The sequence below is a fragment of the Triticum urartu genome, chromosome 4A (genome assembly GCF_056163025.1).
Source record: "Triticum urartu cultivar PI428250 chromosome 4A, HENAU_Tu73, whole genome shotgun sequence".
Classification (NCBI taxonomy): Eukaryota; Viridiplantae; Streptophyta; class Magnoliopsida; order Poales; family Poaceae; genus Triticum; species Triticum urartu.
In genome coordinates, this window is record NC_141876.1 from 581,033,577 (window position 1) to 581,053,213 (window position 19,637).

Genomic DNA, 19,637 nt, shown 5'->3' on the forward strand with positions numbered 1-19,637 from the left:
ATCCTCACTATGCTTCAACGACAGACCCCTGTGCTCACCACAACTGGAATCAAATAACAAAAGAGATGATCACCGGATTCATCGCACACCCTCCTCGCCCGCTCTGATTGCAGTGGTCAGGAAAATGGCATTTGCTCCCTCGGCAAAGCCCAGCACTTGCACTCTAGTCTCTGCATCCAGGAGAGCACCAACCGGGAGCAAATTTTCCAGGTAGACGAGCCGGCGCAGCACCCATCGTGCATCAGCACTGTCACTCACCTCCCTTGACCACAATTTGAGCTGCTGATTCATCCTTTGGCAAACTCCCAGTCCACCGTCCTCCGCCAGCATGATGGTATATCGGCCGTCACAGACTGGCTCATAGTTTGGTGGGTCAAACACTGTCAGCCCATGCCTTGCCAAGTCACACTCGAGAATGAATCCATCATCAGACATGAGAGCAACTCCAATGTGGCGATCCATTTCGTCCGCCGCTGTCCGTTTGGGTCGGCGCGGACAGAAAAATCGGCCCAACGTGCCGACCCAAACGGACGGGCGTCCGCTTTTCGTCCGCGGGCGATCCATTTTCGGCTCATTTTTGAGCCGGATTTGCGTCGGCGCGGACATGCGACGGACGCGCGCACGCTCGCCTTCTTCTCTCTCCGGGCCCGCTAGTCGATGGCTCATTGGCCTCCCCTCACCCTCCAGCAACCCTCGCCCGCCTCCTTTGTCGCCGACGCCGCCGCCTTTTTTTGCCGGCGACTCTGCCAGCTGCCGCCGCCTCCACATCCGCCCAGCAACGCCGCTCACCCCCCCTCCCGTCGCCCCGTCACCGCCATCTTGCCGCCGGGGAGCAAACTGTTTCCCACCCCCGCTCCCCCAACCGCACAGCCGCCCGCGACCAAGAGGCTGCCTCGCCGCGCCGGCCAGATCCTCACCGGCACGCTCGTCGGACGCCGACCCACTCGTTGGAAGTCGGCAGGGCAGCTAGCTGGTCCGTGCGCGCCGCGACTCCCCTCGCCGGTCGTCTCCTTCTTCGATGCCCGCAAGTTGTTCGACAGTTTGCCGAGGTACGAAAATGGACTCCGCCGATGAGTTCTTTTTTCACAATTTCCTTTGCGACTCCGACGATTCATCGTCCGAAGATAAGGAGGAGATATTGGCTGCCATGTTGGTCCATCACCACCTCAACAGCCAGCAGCCGTTGTTTCGTGGCTCCATTCCGAGCCACCTTCCGGCGTTGAATCGCAAGCGAGAGAGCGGGCATTTCCTTCTTTGGAAGGACTACTTTGATACAACAAACCCGTTGTTCAAACATCACAAATTCCGCCGCCGTTTCTGATTGAGTAGGCATGTTTTCAACCGTATTAGAAAGGAAGTGGTCAGCTATGATGACTATTTCGAGTGCAAAGAGGATGCCGTCGGCAAGATTGGTTTCTCCTCTTATCAGAAATGCATTGCGGCCATCCGAATGCTTGCATATAGAATGCCCGGTGATCTCATTGACGAGTACGTCCGTATGAGCGAGTCTGTATGCCTAGAGTCCATGTATAAGTTCTGCAAGGCTGTTATTATTGTGTTTGGCCCCGAGTACTTGAGAGAGCCGACGGCTGAAGATACAACCCGTTTGTTGGCGATGAATGCCAGAAGGGGCTTCCCAGGGATGCTTGGCAGCATAGACTGCATGCATTGGAAGAGGAAGAACTGTCCTTCTGCTTGGCAAGGGCAGTATAAGGGACATGTCAGGGCTTGCACTGTCATCCTAGAGGCCGTGGCGTCTCAAGATCTCTGGATCTGGCACTCTTTCTTTGGCATGGCTAGATCATACAATGATATCAACATGCTTCAGCGCTCGCCGGTTTTTTTGCTAGGCTTGCCGAAGGCAACATCCCACCGGTGAACTTTACTGTCAATGGCCACAACTACGACAAAGGATACTACCTGGGTGACGGTATCTATCCTCAGTGGACCACTATTGTCAAGACAATACCCAACCCCGTCGGAGAGAAGAGGAAAAGATTTGCCCAGGAGCAAGAGAGTGCCAGGAAGGATGTCGAGCGTGCCTTTGGTGTTTTGCAATCTCGATGGGGCATCGTTCGGTATCCTGTTAATACATGGAGCACACATAAATTGTGGGAGGTGATGACTGTTTGTGTGATCATGCACAATATGATCGTAGAAGACGAGAGCCCGGAACGTCTGACGATCAAGGGTTTTAGTTTCAGGATGAGAATGTTGTGCCTGAGCATGGAGTAGCGGCAACGTTTGAACAGTTCACCCAATTTCATGAAGACATGCGTGATTGGGAAACTCACGTGCAGCTGCAATATGATTTGGTTGAGCATATGCGGGCTCATGTTGGCAACCAATAGATGTATCTTCTTTTATTTGGCTGCAAAACTATGTGAAATATTTTTATTTGTATCCGGTTTGTAAAACTATAATATTTTTATTCGGTAAAACTATGTTATTTGACAATATGTTTGAATGCAAATCAATGTAAATATTGGGCGGCCAGCCGGCCAAGCTGGCACATATGGGTCGGCGCGTTGGGCGCGCTGCCGACCCAAATCTAAAAGAGGGTGGCCGCAGGGCGGGCGGCCGACACAAACGGATAAAAAGCGGACAAAATCGCCGTCCGTTTAGGTTGGCCCGTTGGAGTTGCTCTGAAATAGAGCAGACAATTTCTAACGAGCACACTGGAATAAAATGTAAAGCACATGGGCATGGGCGAGCGGCGGGGCAACGAGGTGGGCTTGCCCCAGGTGACAGTCTCCGACGAGTATGCGCACGCTGACGTGAGATAGCAGTCATCGTCGGTGACTTGGCCTACCATGACCGAGAAGAGGAAGAGCACACGGAAAGGCCCTCCGAGGCAGTCTCGGTGGTTGCACCCGTCCGCTGCGGAGAAGACGACCGCCATGGGGAAGTTGCTGTCGAGCGTCGCGGGCACCGGTATGCGCTGCTGGGAACCCGTGATTGGCTCCCACACAAGAAGCTCCTGAGTTTCCGGGGACTGGGAGTTGGAGAGGAAGAGGGCGCGACCGTGGCGGCAGTCGAGGGTCCGCCAGAACCCGTTGTGCGGAGCGGCGAGGGAGAAGGACGACGCGGTGGTGGGGATGAATCATGGGATGCGCTCGTCTTCCAGGTCGTGGAGGAGGCCGAGCACCGGGGGTGTCTGATGGAGCTCGTGGAGGCGGCGGCGGAAGTGAGGGCGGGAGACGAGGCAACCCCAGGCCTTGCAGACGAGGGAGGCGTGATACGTCTCCAACGTATCTATAATTTTTGATTGCTCCATGCTATATTATCTACTGTTTTGGACATTATTAGGCTTTATTATCTACTTTTATATTATTTTTGGGACTAACCTATTAACCGGAGGCCCAGCCCAGAATTGCTGTTTTTTTGCCTATCTTAGGGTTTCGAAGAAAAGGAATATTAAACGGAGTCCAAACGGAATGAAACCTTCGGGAACGTGATTTTCTCACCGAACATGATCCAGGAGACTTGGACCCTACGTCAAGAAATAAAGGAGGAGGCCACGAGGTAGGGGGGCGCGCCTACCCCCCTCAGGCGCGCCCTCCACCCTCGTGGGCCCCCTGTTGCTCCACCGACGTACTCCTTCCTCCTATATATACCTACGTACCCCCAAACGATCAGATACGGAGCCAAAACCCTAATTCCACCGTCGTAACTTTCCGTATCCACGAGATCCCATCTTGGGGCCTGTTCCGGAGCTCCGCCGGAGGGGGCATCGATCACGGAGGGCTTCTACATCAACACCATAGCCTTTCTGATGAAGTATGAGTAGTTTACCTTAGACCTTCGGGTCCATAGTTATTAGCTAGATGGCTTCTTCTCTCTTTTTGGATCTCAATACAATGTTCTCCCCCTCTCTTGTGGAGATATATTCGATGTAATCTTCTTTTTGCGGTGTGTTTGTTGAGACCGATGAATTGTGGGTTTATGATCAAGATTGTCTATGAACAATATTTGAATCTTCTCTGAATTCTTTTATGTATGATTGGTTATCTTTGCAAGTATCTTAGAATTATCAGTTTGGTTTGGCCTACTAGATTGATCTTTCTTGCAATGGGAGAAGTGCTTAGTTTGGGGTACAATCTTGCGGTGTCCTTTCACAGTGACAGTAGGGGCAACAAGGCACGTATTGTATTGTTGCCATCGACGATAACAAGATGAGGTTTTTATCATACTGCATGAATTTATCCATCTACATCATGTCATCTTGCTTAAGGCGTTACTCTGTTTTCATGAACTTAATACTCTAGATGCATGCTGGATAGCGGTCGATGAGTGGAGTAATAGTAGTAGATGCAGGCAGGAGTCGGTCTACTTGTCTCGAACGTGATGCCTATAAACATGATCATACCTAGATATTCTCATAACTATGCTCAATTATGTCAATTGCTCAACAGTAATTCGTTCACCCACCGTAAAATACTTATGCTCTTGAGAGAAGCCACTAGTGAAACCTATGGCCCCCGGGTCTATCTTCATCATATTAATCTTCCAATACTTAGGTATTTCCTTTGCTTATTACTTTGTTTTTATTTTACTTTGCATCTTTATCACAAAAATACCAAAAATATTATCTTATCATATCTATCAGATCTCACTCTCGTAAGTGACCGTGAAGGGATTGACAACCCCTTATCGCGTTGGTTGCGAGGAGTTATTTGCTTTGTGCAGGTACGAGGGACTCGCGCGTAGCCTCCTACTGGCTTGATACCTTGGTTCTCAAAAACTGAGGAAAATACTTACGCTACTTTGCTGCATCATCCTTTCCTCTTCAAGGAAATCCAACGCAGTGCTCAAGTGATAGCAAGGCGCGGATGAGGTAGGCTGGGTCGTCGGGCGGGAGGCGGAGGAGGATCTCTTCGAAGAGCTCGTCCAGGATTGTCGGCGGCGCTGCTGCCATGGTGGTGCGCCGGGGGGGGGGGGTGGTGGTGGAATGGTTTGACCACCTGGAGCAGAACGGGGATTTTGGGGCAAATTTGATAATTTTGATCCGTGGATGAAATTATTTCACAAAATGAACTGCTCCTAAAAAAATTTCACTCAACTGACTTTTTAAGTGGCGTCCAACATGAAGGCGCCACACTATACTATGCAGTGCCTGACTGACAGGCGATACACGCCTAGCCAGCATCGCACCCGAGTGATTCAAAAATTACTAAGTCAGTGTGCAATGCCTGAGAGTTAGGCGCTACACTGTATAGTGTGACGCCTAACTCTTAAGCGTTGCACATTGACTTAGTAATTTTTAGATAGTTCGGGGTGCAATGCTGGGCAGGTGCCACTCAAAAAGTCAACTGAGTGATTTTTTTTAAGAACAGTTCATTTTGTGAAATAATTTATACACAAGTCAAAATTGTTAAATTTGCCGGGATTTTGATGTGTGCTGGCTGGTGTTTGAATGATTCGACCGAGCAATTTGAGGAGATTGGGGATTTGGTCTGCAAACTGTCCTTCTTTTATTTGATCCATTATGATTATTAAAAATTTCGAAACTTTGTGTTCCTATCAGATGCAAAATCCCATGTACGCATATTCCTCTACTATTTTGTGACCAAAAATAAAAAGAGAAACGTTACCTTTCAGCCGGCGGATGGCACTCTCGTGTCCGCCGTGTGTGAAGCCGTTGGATCACTTTTGATCCAACAGACCACGGGTACGAACAGATTCTACGCCTCGCGTCCACTGCCCTTGAAAGCCAACCATATGTGGATTAGTCTCATCTATCGTATCTATTACTAGGATTTTGCAACATCAGTGGCGACATGGCCTTGAGAGCCAACCACATATGGATTAGTCCCATCTACCGTATGTCTTATGATTTTTGTAACTTCCTTCATGTTTCTGAAATATGGGGAATGTTGCAGTGGCAACACGGTGGTGCGATGATGCGAATAAAAAAAATTCTGCAACATAATCTATGTTGCGAAAAAAGTCTACAATATTATCTTTGTTGCAAAAAAAAATCTGTAATACAACCTTTGTTACAAATGTTTTCTGCAACATGTCGTCTGTTGCAAAAACTTCCGCAACAGAATTTATGTTGCAAAAGTGGAAAAAGTGAAGAATGCCCATTAACACAGGAGTATACCAGATTTGATGGTTCACGAGGCGGCGGATCTTTTAAAAAAGATCCGCCGGCCGATGCCTAGCACGCCCCAAATAAAAATGTTAATATGTGTTTCCTTTAGAAAAATGGCGCACCATGCTCCATCATTGTTTTTTTATATAGTATAATTGAACGCGCTCACATACACAAGCATACACTCAGCTCCTATGAATGCATGCACGCAAACCCTACCCCTATGAGCACCTCCGAGAGATGTCAAGTCTGAGATTTGAACTTCCTCATAACTATCCAACCACAGATTGATTCGCACACTTCAGCATTGTTCGAAGCGGTAAAACATCTGTGTAACATGGGCCAATCCTTCGCGGCGGTGCAACACGAGCTGTGTGCGGCACGGCGAGTCTAGCGGTGGTGCGTCGGGGACCGAGGTGATGGGCGGCTGCATGACGTGGGAGGCGATGGATCAAGTTCCCTCGGGCCTCGCGGCGGATCTTGCATAGGGTCCAATGTGGTGTGCAGCGCGGCGTCTTGGGGCCTTGTGCATAGCTGGTGATGGTTGCACCCACATGGTTAGCAGATCGGGGAAGGGTCTTTGTGCGGGTTTGCTTCGGGTTGGGAGGTTGTCATGCCCCGAGTGAAAGTCTGTTCTTGTCCAGGACCAGCAACAGCGACATCGACATGACTTCCTTCACCTCCCTAGAGCCAAGGGGCTACACCCCTGTCTCCTTCCGAGGCTCCAAGGGAGACCTTTAGTCTAGGCTTTGCATGATCAGGCATTGACAACACTCTCACATCATGTTTCCTTGTTGGAGGCAAAATCTTGGAGCCTCTTGCTCGTGCTTGGCTAGGACACCAGTGGCTGGAGGCTCGACGTTCCTGGGTCCTTAGTTGGGACGGCTTCTTTGTGTGGCGCCGATCACCAGCATTGAGCAGTTTCGGTGGGCGGTGAGCGTGCTTCTCGGCATGGCCTGCCTACTTCACACGTGAACACATCAGAGCTGCCTCGCCACATGTGCGGTTGACAACTTTGCGGGTGTCGTGGTCTTGAGCTTGATGACGATGACACTGGCTTGCTTTGTTTGTTTGCGAGGGCGACTGCTCTCATTATGTCTATGTGGTGTCGAGTTTTGAGATGATGTTGGTGGCAAGCTATGCAGGGTCGTGGCAGTGTTTCAGTAGTTGGCTCTTTTCGGCGTGTCTAACAAGTTTCCTCTTTGTCGCTATGTCTTATCGCGGAGTCGGGGCTACCTTGGAGGGGCATGGGCAGTAACGATGACAGGTGATTGATGGTCATTGTGGAGGTATTTCTTCTGCAGTTGGTCGTCATCAAAGTCGAAGTTGTTTCGTCATGGTTGATGGTTGTCGATTGTTTGGCATAGGTCAACGCAGGCTCAGTGCAGTTTGTTACGGCAAGGGTTCAATCAGTGGTTGTTTGATGTGAAGTCTAAGTCGCTGACTCATTAAAGAGGGATGATTTGACACGTGTAGTCAACCTCAACGGTGGTCCTCCCTCTGCATCGCGTTGTGGATTATGTATGGATAGCCCGGTTGGCTAGTGGCCCCTTTGTGGGTTGTAACGGTTTTCGTCTGATTTTTCATAATTAACCAGGTAATTATCTTCTTATTTATTAGTGATATGAGATAAATCTTCTGCCTCGATTTTTTAACAAAAGAGACTATAAAGAAATATATTTATTTTTTATAAACATGGGAGTTTGATTCCTATTTTTTTTTAAAAACATGGGAGTTTGATTCCTGTTCCTTCCCAAATTGGCTTCTAACACTCTCTTCACGTGGCTTAGCCTATGATTTTTTCTCAAGAAACTGACATAAGCGTTAACACCTTTCAGTTAGAAGAAAAAGAATATGATGATTTATAAATGGTGATTCAAAAGAGAGAAATCCACCGATACCCGGACGGTATGCGGACTACTTTACAAGATGAGCACTACGAGAACTACTTGTGGCTCATGTTTGCAAATGCACACCTCATTGTAGTGTTGGATACAATACTTTAGGTTAACATAAGTAAGATCTCTGATCTCTTAATTAGAACACCAATACATGTGCAAAATATCATGTACTAAGCAGAATCGGTGCACAGGTGCACATTCTCCTCCTTATATATGTGAATAGCGCTAAGGGGTCAGAGACCAAAACCAAAAGTTAGTTTTGGCGTGCCCCCGATCAAAGCACAAAAGTGGGAAAAGACTCCTCTTATTCTCTCGGCCAATACAATCTGTGATCAATTCTAAGATGCAGGAGCCACTTTCCAATGAAAATGTGACGGTTTCTCTCATTCGACATATTGCAGGTGATTTAGATATGGTGTCACTTGGAGCATGGTTTTGAGGCATTAGAAGGTGTCAATTCTAACATGTAGGATCCGCTTCCAAATCATTGAGTCCTGATAGGGGTTTCCAAGGGCATTTCTGAAGCAGGCCACATAGCTGGATGGGGGGGGGGGGGGGGGGGGGGGTGGAATGGCAGACCACAACAGAGTTCCATTTGCTATTTTAAGCTTCCCGGGCTGCTTTCCTCCAAAGCGGAATGAATAAAATCGAAAATACAACGGAGCATATTATTATTCTCACCAAAAGCAATTAAGTTCCTCCGTCTCGTTTTTTTCATGACCAGACCAAGAAGAGCGTCGTTGTTTCACTAAAATCACAGGTGAACACACCACCAAACAAACATTTCTAGAAAACTGAGATCTCCCGATTAGCAAAGCAAACAAGCAGAACACATGGACGCTGAGAGTACCCTTGTTGCACCTTGACGGCCATGTGCGCTTGGCAAGCAAACCAGATCGGTGTATATATATGTAACCTATGCACCGATGGCTCCAAGAGGAGCGCGATAGACGCAAACAATGAGAAAATATGTACAGAACTGCCGAATAACCGTCACTGTACTCATGCACCCGGACCGGAAGGAATAGAATGTTACACTCATAAAGCAAAATTTTCATCCTTTTGATGCTCATGATATATGTAGGATCTCAATGCCGAGGTCGGATGCGAGAGACTGCATTGCTTGGCACCCTGAAAAGAACGGGATATTCACAGTTAGGAGTGCTTATAATTTGGCGATGGCTATCAAGAATAGTCGGCTCTGGAACCCTCTAGCTCGACGAACAACCCAGATAATCGCAGCATATGGGACCTCATTTGGAAGGCTGACGTCCCACCGAAGGTGAGAATATTTGGATGGAGGGTAGCGACAAACACTCTGGCTATGAGCCTATGAAGAAGAACAAGTGCAGGCACACGATCACACTGGATGCGACCTGTGACATATGCGGGTGTGGGGATGAGGATGAATGCCATGCAGTTGTTAGCTGTACCAAGAGTAGAGCGTTGAGATACAAAATGAGGGAGGAATGGGATCTTCCAGCAGAAAAACATTTTTGGAACACTGGTGAGGATTGGCTGCAAATCCTATTTGAGCACTGTCTCTGATAATGCACGTGCAAAAATCTCGCTGCTGTTGTGGAGATGCTGGCACCTGCGAGATAACTGCGTGCATGGAGACGGCAAGGAGCCAGTCATAGCGTCAGCTGCCTTTCTGTCGAGACTGGATAATGAATGGAAGAATGCGGCAGTAGCTGAACCGGCGCTCGATGGAAAAGGATGCGGGGCTCGGACCAATCTTTGCCCACGGGATCATGCAAGTCAGAAAATACAGTGGACTGCACCGACGAGAGGAACTGCTAAACTGAACACAGATGCCTCTTTCCTTCCTGACAGCAAACAGTGTTGGGGAGGCGCAGTAGCACGGGATCACAAAGGGCACGTCTACTTGTCGATGGGCAGGAAGCTAGCTAGGCCCTGCAAATTGTGCTCAGGAGGCTGAGGGACAGACCTTGTTGATGGGTTTGCATGCTTTGGCATCTACTCCCTCCGTTCGGAATTACTTGTCTCGGAAATGGATGTATGTAGAACTAAAATATGTCTAGATACATCCACTACTGCGACAAGTAATTCCGAACGGAGGGAGTAGTTTTAACGGGCATAGCCTGGTGGAAAGCAGACTGCAAATCATTAGCTGATGATCTCAAAGAAGGTGGCCAGAACCGGTCAGCTACCTATGGATTGATCATGGATACAAGATCGTCACTAGCAAGTTTTGCTAGTCAACAGGTGATTCACATTGCCAGAGAACGAAATTCCCTTGCGCGTGAGCTTGCAGCAGAAGCTAGGAGAACAGGGGACCATTTCCTGATTGCAAATGTACCCGATGGGTTAAGGAGCCTAATGCTCTCTGAATGTAAGCCCCCACTGGAGTAAGCCTGTTTACTCTAGTCCTCAAAAAAAAAAAGTTGTGGTGTAACTGACACATGGCATCAGGTACACGTTCACAAACAAGCTTGTTTGGAGCAAGCAAAAGTTCCCTATGCTTTGTGCAACATCATCTACGATCTGTGTTGTAAAGCTGAACAATGCACAGTACTGTAAAATATTAGGAAAACAACTCGAATTAAATGGTCCCATATCGAATGAATGATGGTGATAGTTTAAGATATATGTCCACATAGCAAACTGTTCCAAGTCCCAAACACACTTCAATCTGTGCCATGTTGATGGCAGAGGGTTCCACGACTGGTTTGAGAAATTATTCCATATACATATGCCTAGATAATAATGCAAACTTAAGAGTATTTCAACGCACAGTACTGCGGCCCTGGCATCGCCACTACAGCCCTGAGTCACGAGTATGTAGAACACATTATTCAGAATCACCTTTCTCTGAAATTGGAGCATCATCGACATTGCTACTGCAGGTTTTCTGAGTTCCCAGCACCATCTTTGTGGATTCTATCTGAACTCTTCGCGGACTCTTCATTCCGCGCACTCTTGGGGACATCACCCAAAGGATCAGACGCCTCTTGAGCTTCACATAGCAAGCTGCATCCATATTTGTTGACCGTGCCGGTACACTTTGGAGCAACTTCCCCACAAGGTGGAACCCTGACAATAAATGGCATTCAGTTTCTATCTATATGTCAAGGAGTATAACACAAGGCAGAAAGTTACTGTGATCTACGGTACAAAAGCACAACTAAAATAATTCTGTCAACCAATTTGACGACACAAGGTGCTAGCTTTGTTCTGTTGACTGCCTTTTCTAACAACTGGCTAGTGCTTGCACACATTATGAAGTACTATATGAATAAACTGCAGAGTGATGAGATATTTGTAACTAGCCAGTACTGGACACATATAACATTTCTCAAGTAGAGTAGCATGGTACCTGAACTTTGATATAAAAACGATGCTAATCACAACAGAACATACTAGGCTCTAACTCCCAAGTATTGCTCTCGAGTAACATCTCAAACAGCAACACACTCATAGCTCAGTAATCACATTACCATAGAACATCTGAAACCAAACTACAAAAGCCAAAGGCCTAGAGCAACAAGGGGCATGTTAGAACAATTACAGACCCAAAAGAGCACTGAACTACTTGCAATTTATTTTCCACACAAAGAATACATTGGCATGCTTCAGCACCGAACTAACCTGTTCTCTGTGGCATGGATAGCGCATTCGAGGATGTTGACAAAGTCCCCCTCCTTGTTAACATTGGACCCATTGTTAATCAACTGTTGTGCATGATCTGCTGTCTTCTCCTCCTCCCCTTCTTGGTCGGTACCATCTGCCTCCTCACTATGCTTCAACGACGGATCCTTGTGCTCAACTCGAGGCATAGGAGTGTAGAAGCTGACAACTGGAATCAAATTACGAAAGCCATGATCATCGCACACCTTTCTCACCTCATTTGATTGTAGTTTGATCATGAAGACGCCAGCAACCGTGGTCACGAAGATGACATTTGCTCCCTCGGCAAAGCCCAACACTAGCACTCTAGTCTCTGCATCCACAAAAGCACTAATTGGGAGCAAACTGCCGAGGTAGATGACTCGGCTCAGCACCCATCGTGCATCAGTGATATCACTCGCCTCCCGTGCCCACAATTTGAGGTGCAAATTCATAACTTCATTAACACCTAGTCCGCCGTCCTCCGCCAGCATGATGTTACATTGGTCGATGTAGTCTGACTCAGGTGGATCAACCACAGCCAGACCGTGCCGTGCAAGGTCATACTCTAGGATGGACCCATCATCAAACATGAAGTAGAGCAAAGACCTCCCAACAAGCACACTGGAATAAAATGTGAAGCACATGGGCCAGAAGGGGTGCAATGAGGTCAGCTCGCCCCAGGTGCCAGTTTCTGACGAGTATATGCCTGCCCACGTGACACCGTCGTCGTCAGTGTCATCGTCAGTGTCTACGTTGTTGACAGAGAAGATGAACAACACGCAGAAAGGGCCCCCCAGGCAGTCGTGGTGGTCGCACCCGTCCGCTGTGCAGAACACGGCGGCAGGTGGGTACACAATCACGTTCGCACTTATGTTGTCGTAAGCCACGGGCGCCGGTATGCGCTGTTGGGCACCCGTGATTGGCTCCCACAGGAGAAATTCCTCGGTGTTTTGGCCCTTGGAGTTAGAGAGAAAGAGGACCCGACCGTGGCGGCAGTTGAGGGCCCGCCAGCACCGGCGGTCTGGAACGGTGAGTGAGAAGGACGATATTGTGGTGGGGATGAAGTCTGAGATGCTCTTGTCACGACGGTCGTGCAGGAAGCCAAGCACGGGGGTTGTACGATGGAGCTCGTGGAGGCGACGGCGGAGGCTGGGACAGGTGACGGCGCAACCCCAGGCCTTGCAAACAAGGGAGGCACGGAGGAGGCAGGCTGGCTCATCGGGGGGAAGCCGGAGGAGGATCTCTTCGAAGAGCTCACCCGGGAGCGTCAACAACTCTACTGCCATGGTGGTCTCTAGATCTGGATCTGGGTGGTTGAGTGGAATGCTTCAGCCCAAGCAGTTTGTTAAAAGGAGTTAGGCATGTCTCTCCTATTTGATCTGAAAATTATTTTCTTCCCTATTTGACATCGGTTCCGAATTTCCTTCCCAACACTACCCTCCATATTTTCAGCAAACGGTATTAATTGGCACATGAAAAGACACTTGTGTCCCTCATTTCTATAATAGTTTTCTTAGAAAAACACCTCAACAAAAGTGAGCCCACATGTCAATGTTGTATATGGTGAACAGAGCAAGTGATAAAAATATGAAAAACGTTTATTTCCAACCGACTGATCTCTCATTTTGTAAACCTTGTCCCCTGCTCGACACGTGCCCTTGTGGGCTAGTCCACCTCTTCCCCTCAGCCTTATCCCTTCACTCTCCTCCACGCGTTCTCCACGTTCGTCTCTTTCCTTTCCCCATCTCTCGTTGTTCACATCCGAGAGGGGAGGGCTTCCATGGCAACGCCGACCACCAGCCACCACTGCTGCGAATCGGGAGGGACGACGGCAACCACCGCCTGCTGCATCCCGGCACAATTAGTTGCTGTTGGTGCCGCGAATGAGGGGCGTCGCAACCACCAGCTGTTGATCCTCACAGCCGGTGTTGCAGCGCAGCACGAAGGCAGGAGGGCGACACCGCTCGCCGCCAGTGATGCACGCAGCACGCAGGAGGAGGCTGGGCTGCTCACCGCCGGTGTTGCAACGCAGTGCAAAGGCCGGAGGCGGGCGCCGATGCTGCAACGCGGCACGCAGGAGGAGGCTGAGCTGCTCGCCACCGGTGCTGCGTTGGAGCTTTTTGTCGCGTGCTAGAGTTGCAATGGAGCGCCACCCGGGGCTGCAATGGAGTGCTGCCGGAGCTGCAATGAAGCTTCACCGGAGACGTCGTCGGTGCATTGAAGTTTTCTTGCCGCGCTTGGTGTTGCCATGGAGCCGCACGCCAGTGGTCCCGGTGCTGCACGCCGGGCTCCCGGAGGACCGTCGGCGATGTAGCGGTCGCGGGCGGCTCTTGGAGCTGCGTTGCAGTGCTCGCCGATGGCTCGGTGCCGCGAGGTCCCACGACACATGTGCCACAATGGGTGCTGTGTTTCTCTCGTGAAATGGGATCAGAGGAGGAAGACATGGAGTGGGGCTGTGTTGCCGTGATCGAACGGCCACCAGGGGCAGATCGGACGGCTGGCTAGGCGGATGATTTAGCAGCCGCCTAAAAATATCCGGTCCTTCCAGCACTACCACATCTCATGTTTGACCACCCGCCGGTCATCCGCACTTCGGCACCGCCCGTACAAGCTATGCCGGCTCCTGCCTAGAATCTGGTCGCCCATTCTGCATCCAACTATTGACTCCCTGTCTGTGCTAGAGTTGCACTGCCCCCGTCCATGCCCGATCGCCATGAACTTTTTACAAATTCATTAACCTTTTTTCAAAACCCGTGAACTTGTTTCAAATCCATGTTTTTTTAAATTCATGTACAATTTTTCAACTCATGAACTTTTTTCAATTTTGCAGAGGATTCAAATGCGCGCACTTTTTCCAATTCATGAAAAAAATCAAACCCATGAATTTTTTTAATCCAAGACTTAAAAAAAATTCATGAACCTTTTCTGAAATCTGCAAACTTTTTCCAAATTCATGAATATTTTTGAATCACCAGTCGAGCAACACTCAAACTAATAAGGATACTAAAACTTGAGACTAAGAAGACTGAAAGGAAAACTGAATTTGACTGACATAAAGATGACACAAACTGAAAACATAAATTAAAAAAGGGGGTACCTAGCTGTCCCTTTGAAGAAGTGTTAATCAGTCCACACGGAGGGGGGCAATGAACTCCTGCAAAAAAAACATTCAAAAGAAATAAGAGGATCCGCAGGGCCCTACTCCGTTGTATATAACAAAACTAAAGCTCTTAGAGCGTTGCGAAAAACACACAAAAAGAGAGGCAGAGCAAAACGTAGCCTGCAATTGGACCGAACTGAATGCCTAAAAATTGACCTAACCTTCAAGCCCAAATAGCTCCGTCTTGAGACCCGCCCCCACAAACAGGCAGCTCCTTCTTGGCTGCTACAGTCACTGGAAGCGACGCGGATGTCAGCAGGCTTGTTGTGCAGACCTGCAAAAATGATTTTGCTGTGAGTTGTATCTCTGACGTTCAAACATGTATCTCATCATGGTAGGATTCAACAACACTGACACTTCCATTCAATGCATTTCCAGCGTGTATCTAATCTGGAAAAATGAAGAAATAATAACCGGGAAAAGAAGGACTAAAAAAGAAAATCATTGTGAAGAAATAAAATGAAGACTAAAGAAGTGAAATGGGAGATTTAGATATTCAGAAAACTGTCTGAAAACTTGCTAAACTAGCTAACTAACCTACCTATGCGGTAACTGGCACAACCAAATAAAATGACACCTAACACTGAAACTTCTGACAAAACTGAAGAAAATGACACCGAACAGTGAAACTAGTGAGGAAACTGATGAAAATGACACCTAATACTGAAACTATTGACGAAACTGAAGAACCAAATCCTCATGTGAGGAACAATAATAATGATAAAGTTGTGGCGATGTTATCTAAAAAAAAGGAAAATCTGAACAATCCTAGATAGTGACAGAACGTCAAAAAACGAACACTGGAAAAACCTTTGCCCAAACCTGGCCTGATCGCATAGTCTTGATGTTCAGTGAATACTGAAGATGACTGAGAAGGTAGTTCTGAAAGACTGAAGAAAGAGTGATTTTAAAAATTGAAGGACAAAATACATAAATCTGAAACAGAAGAAAACTGAGGACATATATACTGAAGGACTGAAATAAAAAAACAAGAAACCTGATAGACTGAGGAATGACTGATAAGTAGGGATTTGAAAAATGAAAATCTAAGTGAGAAGGGACTTGCTGAATAATGAATAAACATGTGCACTGAAGATCAACAAACTGAATTTGAAAGAATGAGTCTGAAGACTGAAGTACTGAAGTAATAATAAGACAATGAAATTCAGAAAATAATAAAACAACAAAAATACTGATGACTAAAGAAATAATAAAACAACGATAATAATGTGCACTGATGGTCGCACCTTCCTCCCCACCGACGACAGCGAACCCTAAACCCTAAACCCTAAACCTGGTTCCGCACCCACCGACCGGCACACGGTGATGCCTCGCCCGACGGGACAGCTCCGCTGCCCTACCATCCATCCCTGCAGCTCCCGCCGGGAAAACTCGCCTTCATCCTTCCCCTCGGGGGACGGGCGCGGGTCCAGACCAGGTGGAAGAAAAAACCAGAACCCAATAGCCCACATCTTGATCCCCAAAACCCCTCTCACACGTGGAACACAGACACACCGGTGCGCCAAGATTCAGACTGAATCAACGCCTCAAAATTTGACTTAAAGCCAAATCAAAATCAGTCGACTGATTTTTAGCAAAAATGTAAAAATAAAAAGGGGTTACGATGTTAGACAACACAACTACAATTATTCTGTCAACCAATTTGATGACACAAGGTGCTAACTTCGCTCCGTTGACTGCCTTTTCTAACAACTGGCTGGAGTTTGCACAGATTATGAAGTGCTGTGCGAGTAAGCTGCATAGTCATGAGATATTTGCAACTAGCTAGTACTCAAATTATGGAGTACTGGAGACGCATATAATAACAGTTCTCAAATAGAATAAGATAATTGCAGCCAGCCAGGATCCGTACTCTGGTACGGCGAGGGAGAAGGACGAAGCGGTGATGGGGTTGAAGCGGGGGACGCGCTTGTTTCTCCAGTCCTGGAGGAGGAAGCCGAGCACGGGGGGGTGCCCAGTGGAGCTCGTGGAGGCGGCGGCGGAATCCGGGGCGGGAGACGACGCAACCCCAGGCCTTGCAGACGAGGGAGGCGCGGAGGAGGCAGACCGGGTCGTCGGGTGGGAGGCGGAGGAGGATGATCTTGCTCGTCCGGGAGCGCCGGCGGCGCTGCTGCCATGGTGTGGTTGCTGGATCTAGGTGTGTGCTGGGGAATGGAGGAATGGAATGGTTCGGCTCAACCAGGTTGGAGATGGAGCCCAACTTTTCCACTGTACAAACAATGCCTTTCGAAATGAACCAAAAAACTGTTTTTTGAATGAGAATTTCTTAAATTTCCTCTTCCTGCAAATTATAACATTCTCCCCACGTCCAACAAAAGGAACTCAACATGATTTATTTTGTGGGAGCTGCTACGCATCGGCCGGCGAATATTTTTAAAAGCTCTACCGCCTCGCGAGCAGTCGGGTTTGACGGAACGAGTGGCCAAGGGTCACCTTCTACCATTGCAACACATGCTGTGTTTTAGAATTGTTTTGCAACATGGGTTATGTTGCAGAAAATTTTGCAACATAAATCAAGTTGCGGATTATTTTTACAACAAATATCTTGTTGCAATTTATTTATTTTTGCAATAGAGGTCTCGTTGGAATTTAATTTTTTTTATCCGAGGTCTTGTTACCATTATTTTTGCACCAAAGATCTGGTTGCAGAAACTCGTTGTAGCTAGCAGCAAGCAGCGACCACGTCGCCCGAAAGAAAGGCCGGTGATCCCTTGGGACAGCAGAGCGACGGGAAACGCAGCTCCTTGCTGTGGACGCGGACACCGGTGCTCCCTTGGGACAGCGGATGCAGCTCGAGTTCAGGTGTAGCGCGACGGCCGACGTTCATTGCGGAGCAGGCGGCGGTCCAAGCAGCGCGAGGAGGCGTCGACTTAACGGGAAGCTTGGGAGGAGCACGGGCAGCCACTGCTCTGGAGGGGATGGGGATCCAGATCCCGCAACACACCAGTTGTTGCAGTGGGAGAGGTTGCAACAACTCAGTTGCAAAACCTAATTTAGATAATACGCTGCTTCTAGTTATCTATTAAGAATTAGATCCGACAGCCATGGAGACGGCGGACGTATGCATCATTATCGGTCGGGTGATCGCAATGATTTCCCTTACTTTATAGCTACTCTCTCCGTCCTAAAATAAGAGTCTCAACTTTGTACTAAAGTTAGCACAAAGTTCCGACATTTTTTTGAGACAAAGGGAGTATATGATTATTTTTTTAGAAGAATTTTGTAGCTATATATATTACCACCAACGGAGTTTTTTTTAGACAAATTACCACCAACGGAGTGGCCTCCCACAATTCCCCAACCATCCCTTTATGGGCATGGGTCCTTGCCGGTCCATCTCTTGTTCGGGCCGGCAGCCGTCCTTCCATGGTCTCTTTTTTCTGGTTCTACACTTTTCCGGTAGGTGGGCCGATCGAAGAGCCCAACACTATGCCTTATGTCCCACCTGCAGTGTGATTCTTCTTGTCTAAAAAAACAAAACCTGCAGTGCGATTCGGTAGTACGAGTCCTACTAAAACTCTTGTCATGTCCTGGGCAATAAATAGGCCGATCAACCACCGCCCACCGCACCAGAAGCAAACACCGCCGGCCTGCCATGGCGCGACTGCCGGACAAGATTCCGGCGAGCCAATTCAACGCCGCCCTATCCTTCATACAACATATCAAAGCCGGCCTCGCGTCCAGCCAGACCATCCACGCAGAGCTCCTCCACCTCCTCGCGTGCTTGGGCAGGGGCGAGACCGCCGACACCCACGCCGTCCTGGCCAGGGCGGACGCCATCCTCCGGGGCCATCCCGACCTCCTCCAGCGCTTCGACGCCTTTCTCGGCCGTCCCAGCCACCACCAAGCTGCCAAAGCCGTCCGTGAAGACCCTGTCGCCGCCGCGCCGCCGCCGAAGCGGCCCAAGAGGGAGCACCGCCGCACGGTCACCGAGTGCGCCGGGCCCATGCGGTTCTTGGAGCGGGTGAAGATGGCGGACGCCGGACTCTACGACATGCTCCTGGTGCTTCTGTTCAACGTGGAGATGGAGGGGACGCTGAACGCGCATCAAATCTACGCGAAGGCCCTCGAGGTTTTCGGCTCCGCCGACAGCCCTCTCCTCCGCGGCTTCACGGAGTTCCTGCCGCTGCCGACGGCCGGGCGTGACTTTCTGACGCGGCGCCGCGCAAAGGAGGAGCCGGAGCACGGACCGAAGCGCAAGGCCGCCCCCGCCGGCAAGCCGAGCCCGAGCGCGGCAAAGAAACCCCGCGCCAACCACGACCGGAAGACGAAGAGCGGCAGAGTCTCCGCGTTTAGGGACGCGTGGGAGTTCGAGACCACCTACTCGAAGCTGGCGGTCACGCTAAGACGCACCGAGAAATCCCTGGAAGAGCTCGAGCCAAGGAAGGAGTCGCCGGAAGAAGTCGAGCCGGAGGCGGCGCCGGGACACCATGGGCGGCCGCGCACGCTGGAGCAACTCTACCCTGGCCGCGAGTGCCAGGAGGTCCTCCAGGAGATGTATGGCGGCATGTGGGGGCAGATGCGGGTGGCGCTCGAGGACGGCGCGCGCACCGAGGTGGCGCTGCGGACGATATTGCGCAGGCTGACGAAGCTGGAGCAGGTGGCCGTGAAGATGGCGATGGGGCGGCGCGATCCCGCCCGCGTCGAGGCCCGAGTGAAGCTGCTTGTCTTAGAGCGGCGGGATGGCGCCCACGCCGATGGCGGGATGAACAAGCTTAATGTAGAGTTGTAGCCTGACCGTGTGGTGGTTCTTCGAAAGGAGCGGCGGCACGTACATTGTCGCGGTGACCCGGCCGTGCGTGCCACCGGCCGGCATGTCGTGAAG

General features: G+C 49.4%; 2 protein-coding genes and 1 pseudogene across 3 annotated transcripts; 1 reads left to right on the plus strand and 2 right to left on the minus strand.

The window, feature by feature from the left end:
* Window positions 1-14: 14 nt before the first annotated feature.
* LOC125554896 (uncharacterized) lies at window positions 15-4,918 on the minus strand (annotated as a pseudogene).
* Window positions 4,919-10,564: 5,646 nt separating this feature from the next.
* On the minus strand, window positions 10,565-16,980 carry LOC125552898 (uncharacterized). Of its 2 annotated transcripts, XM_048716613.2 has the most exons (5): window positions 16,665-16,980; window positions 14,953-15,065; window positions 11,865-14,785; window positions 11,611-11,762; window positions 10,565-11,055 (listed from the first exon to the last, which is right to left on the minus strand). In XM_048716613.2, exons 3-5 carry the CDS (start codon window positions 12,915-12,917, stop codon window positions 10,860-10,862), a joined length of 1,401 nt encoding a protein of 466 aa, XP_048572570.2. In that variant the 5' UTR covers window positions 12,918-14,785; window positions 14,953-15,065; window positions 16,665-16,980; the 3' UTR covers window positions 10,565-10,859. The 2 variants fall into 2 exon arrangements, with proteins under 2 accessions (XP_048572570.2, XP_048572569.2); XM_048716612.2 differs by having other exon boundaries at window positions 11,611-14,785.
* A 1,420-nt stretch (window positions 16,981-18,400) lies between these two features.
* Window positions 18,401-19,637, plus strand: LOC147976808 (uncharacterized). Its single transcript, XM_087519060.1, has one exon. It carries the CDS (start codon window positions 18,408-18,410, stop codon window positions 19,542-19,544), a length of 1,137 nt encoding a protein of 378 aa, XP_087375186.1. The 5' UTR covers window positions 18,401-18,407; the 3' UTR covers window positions 19,545-19,637.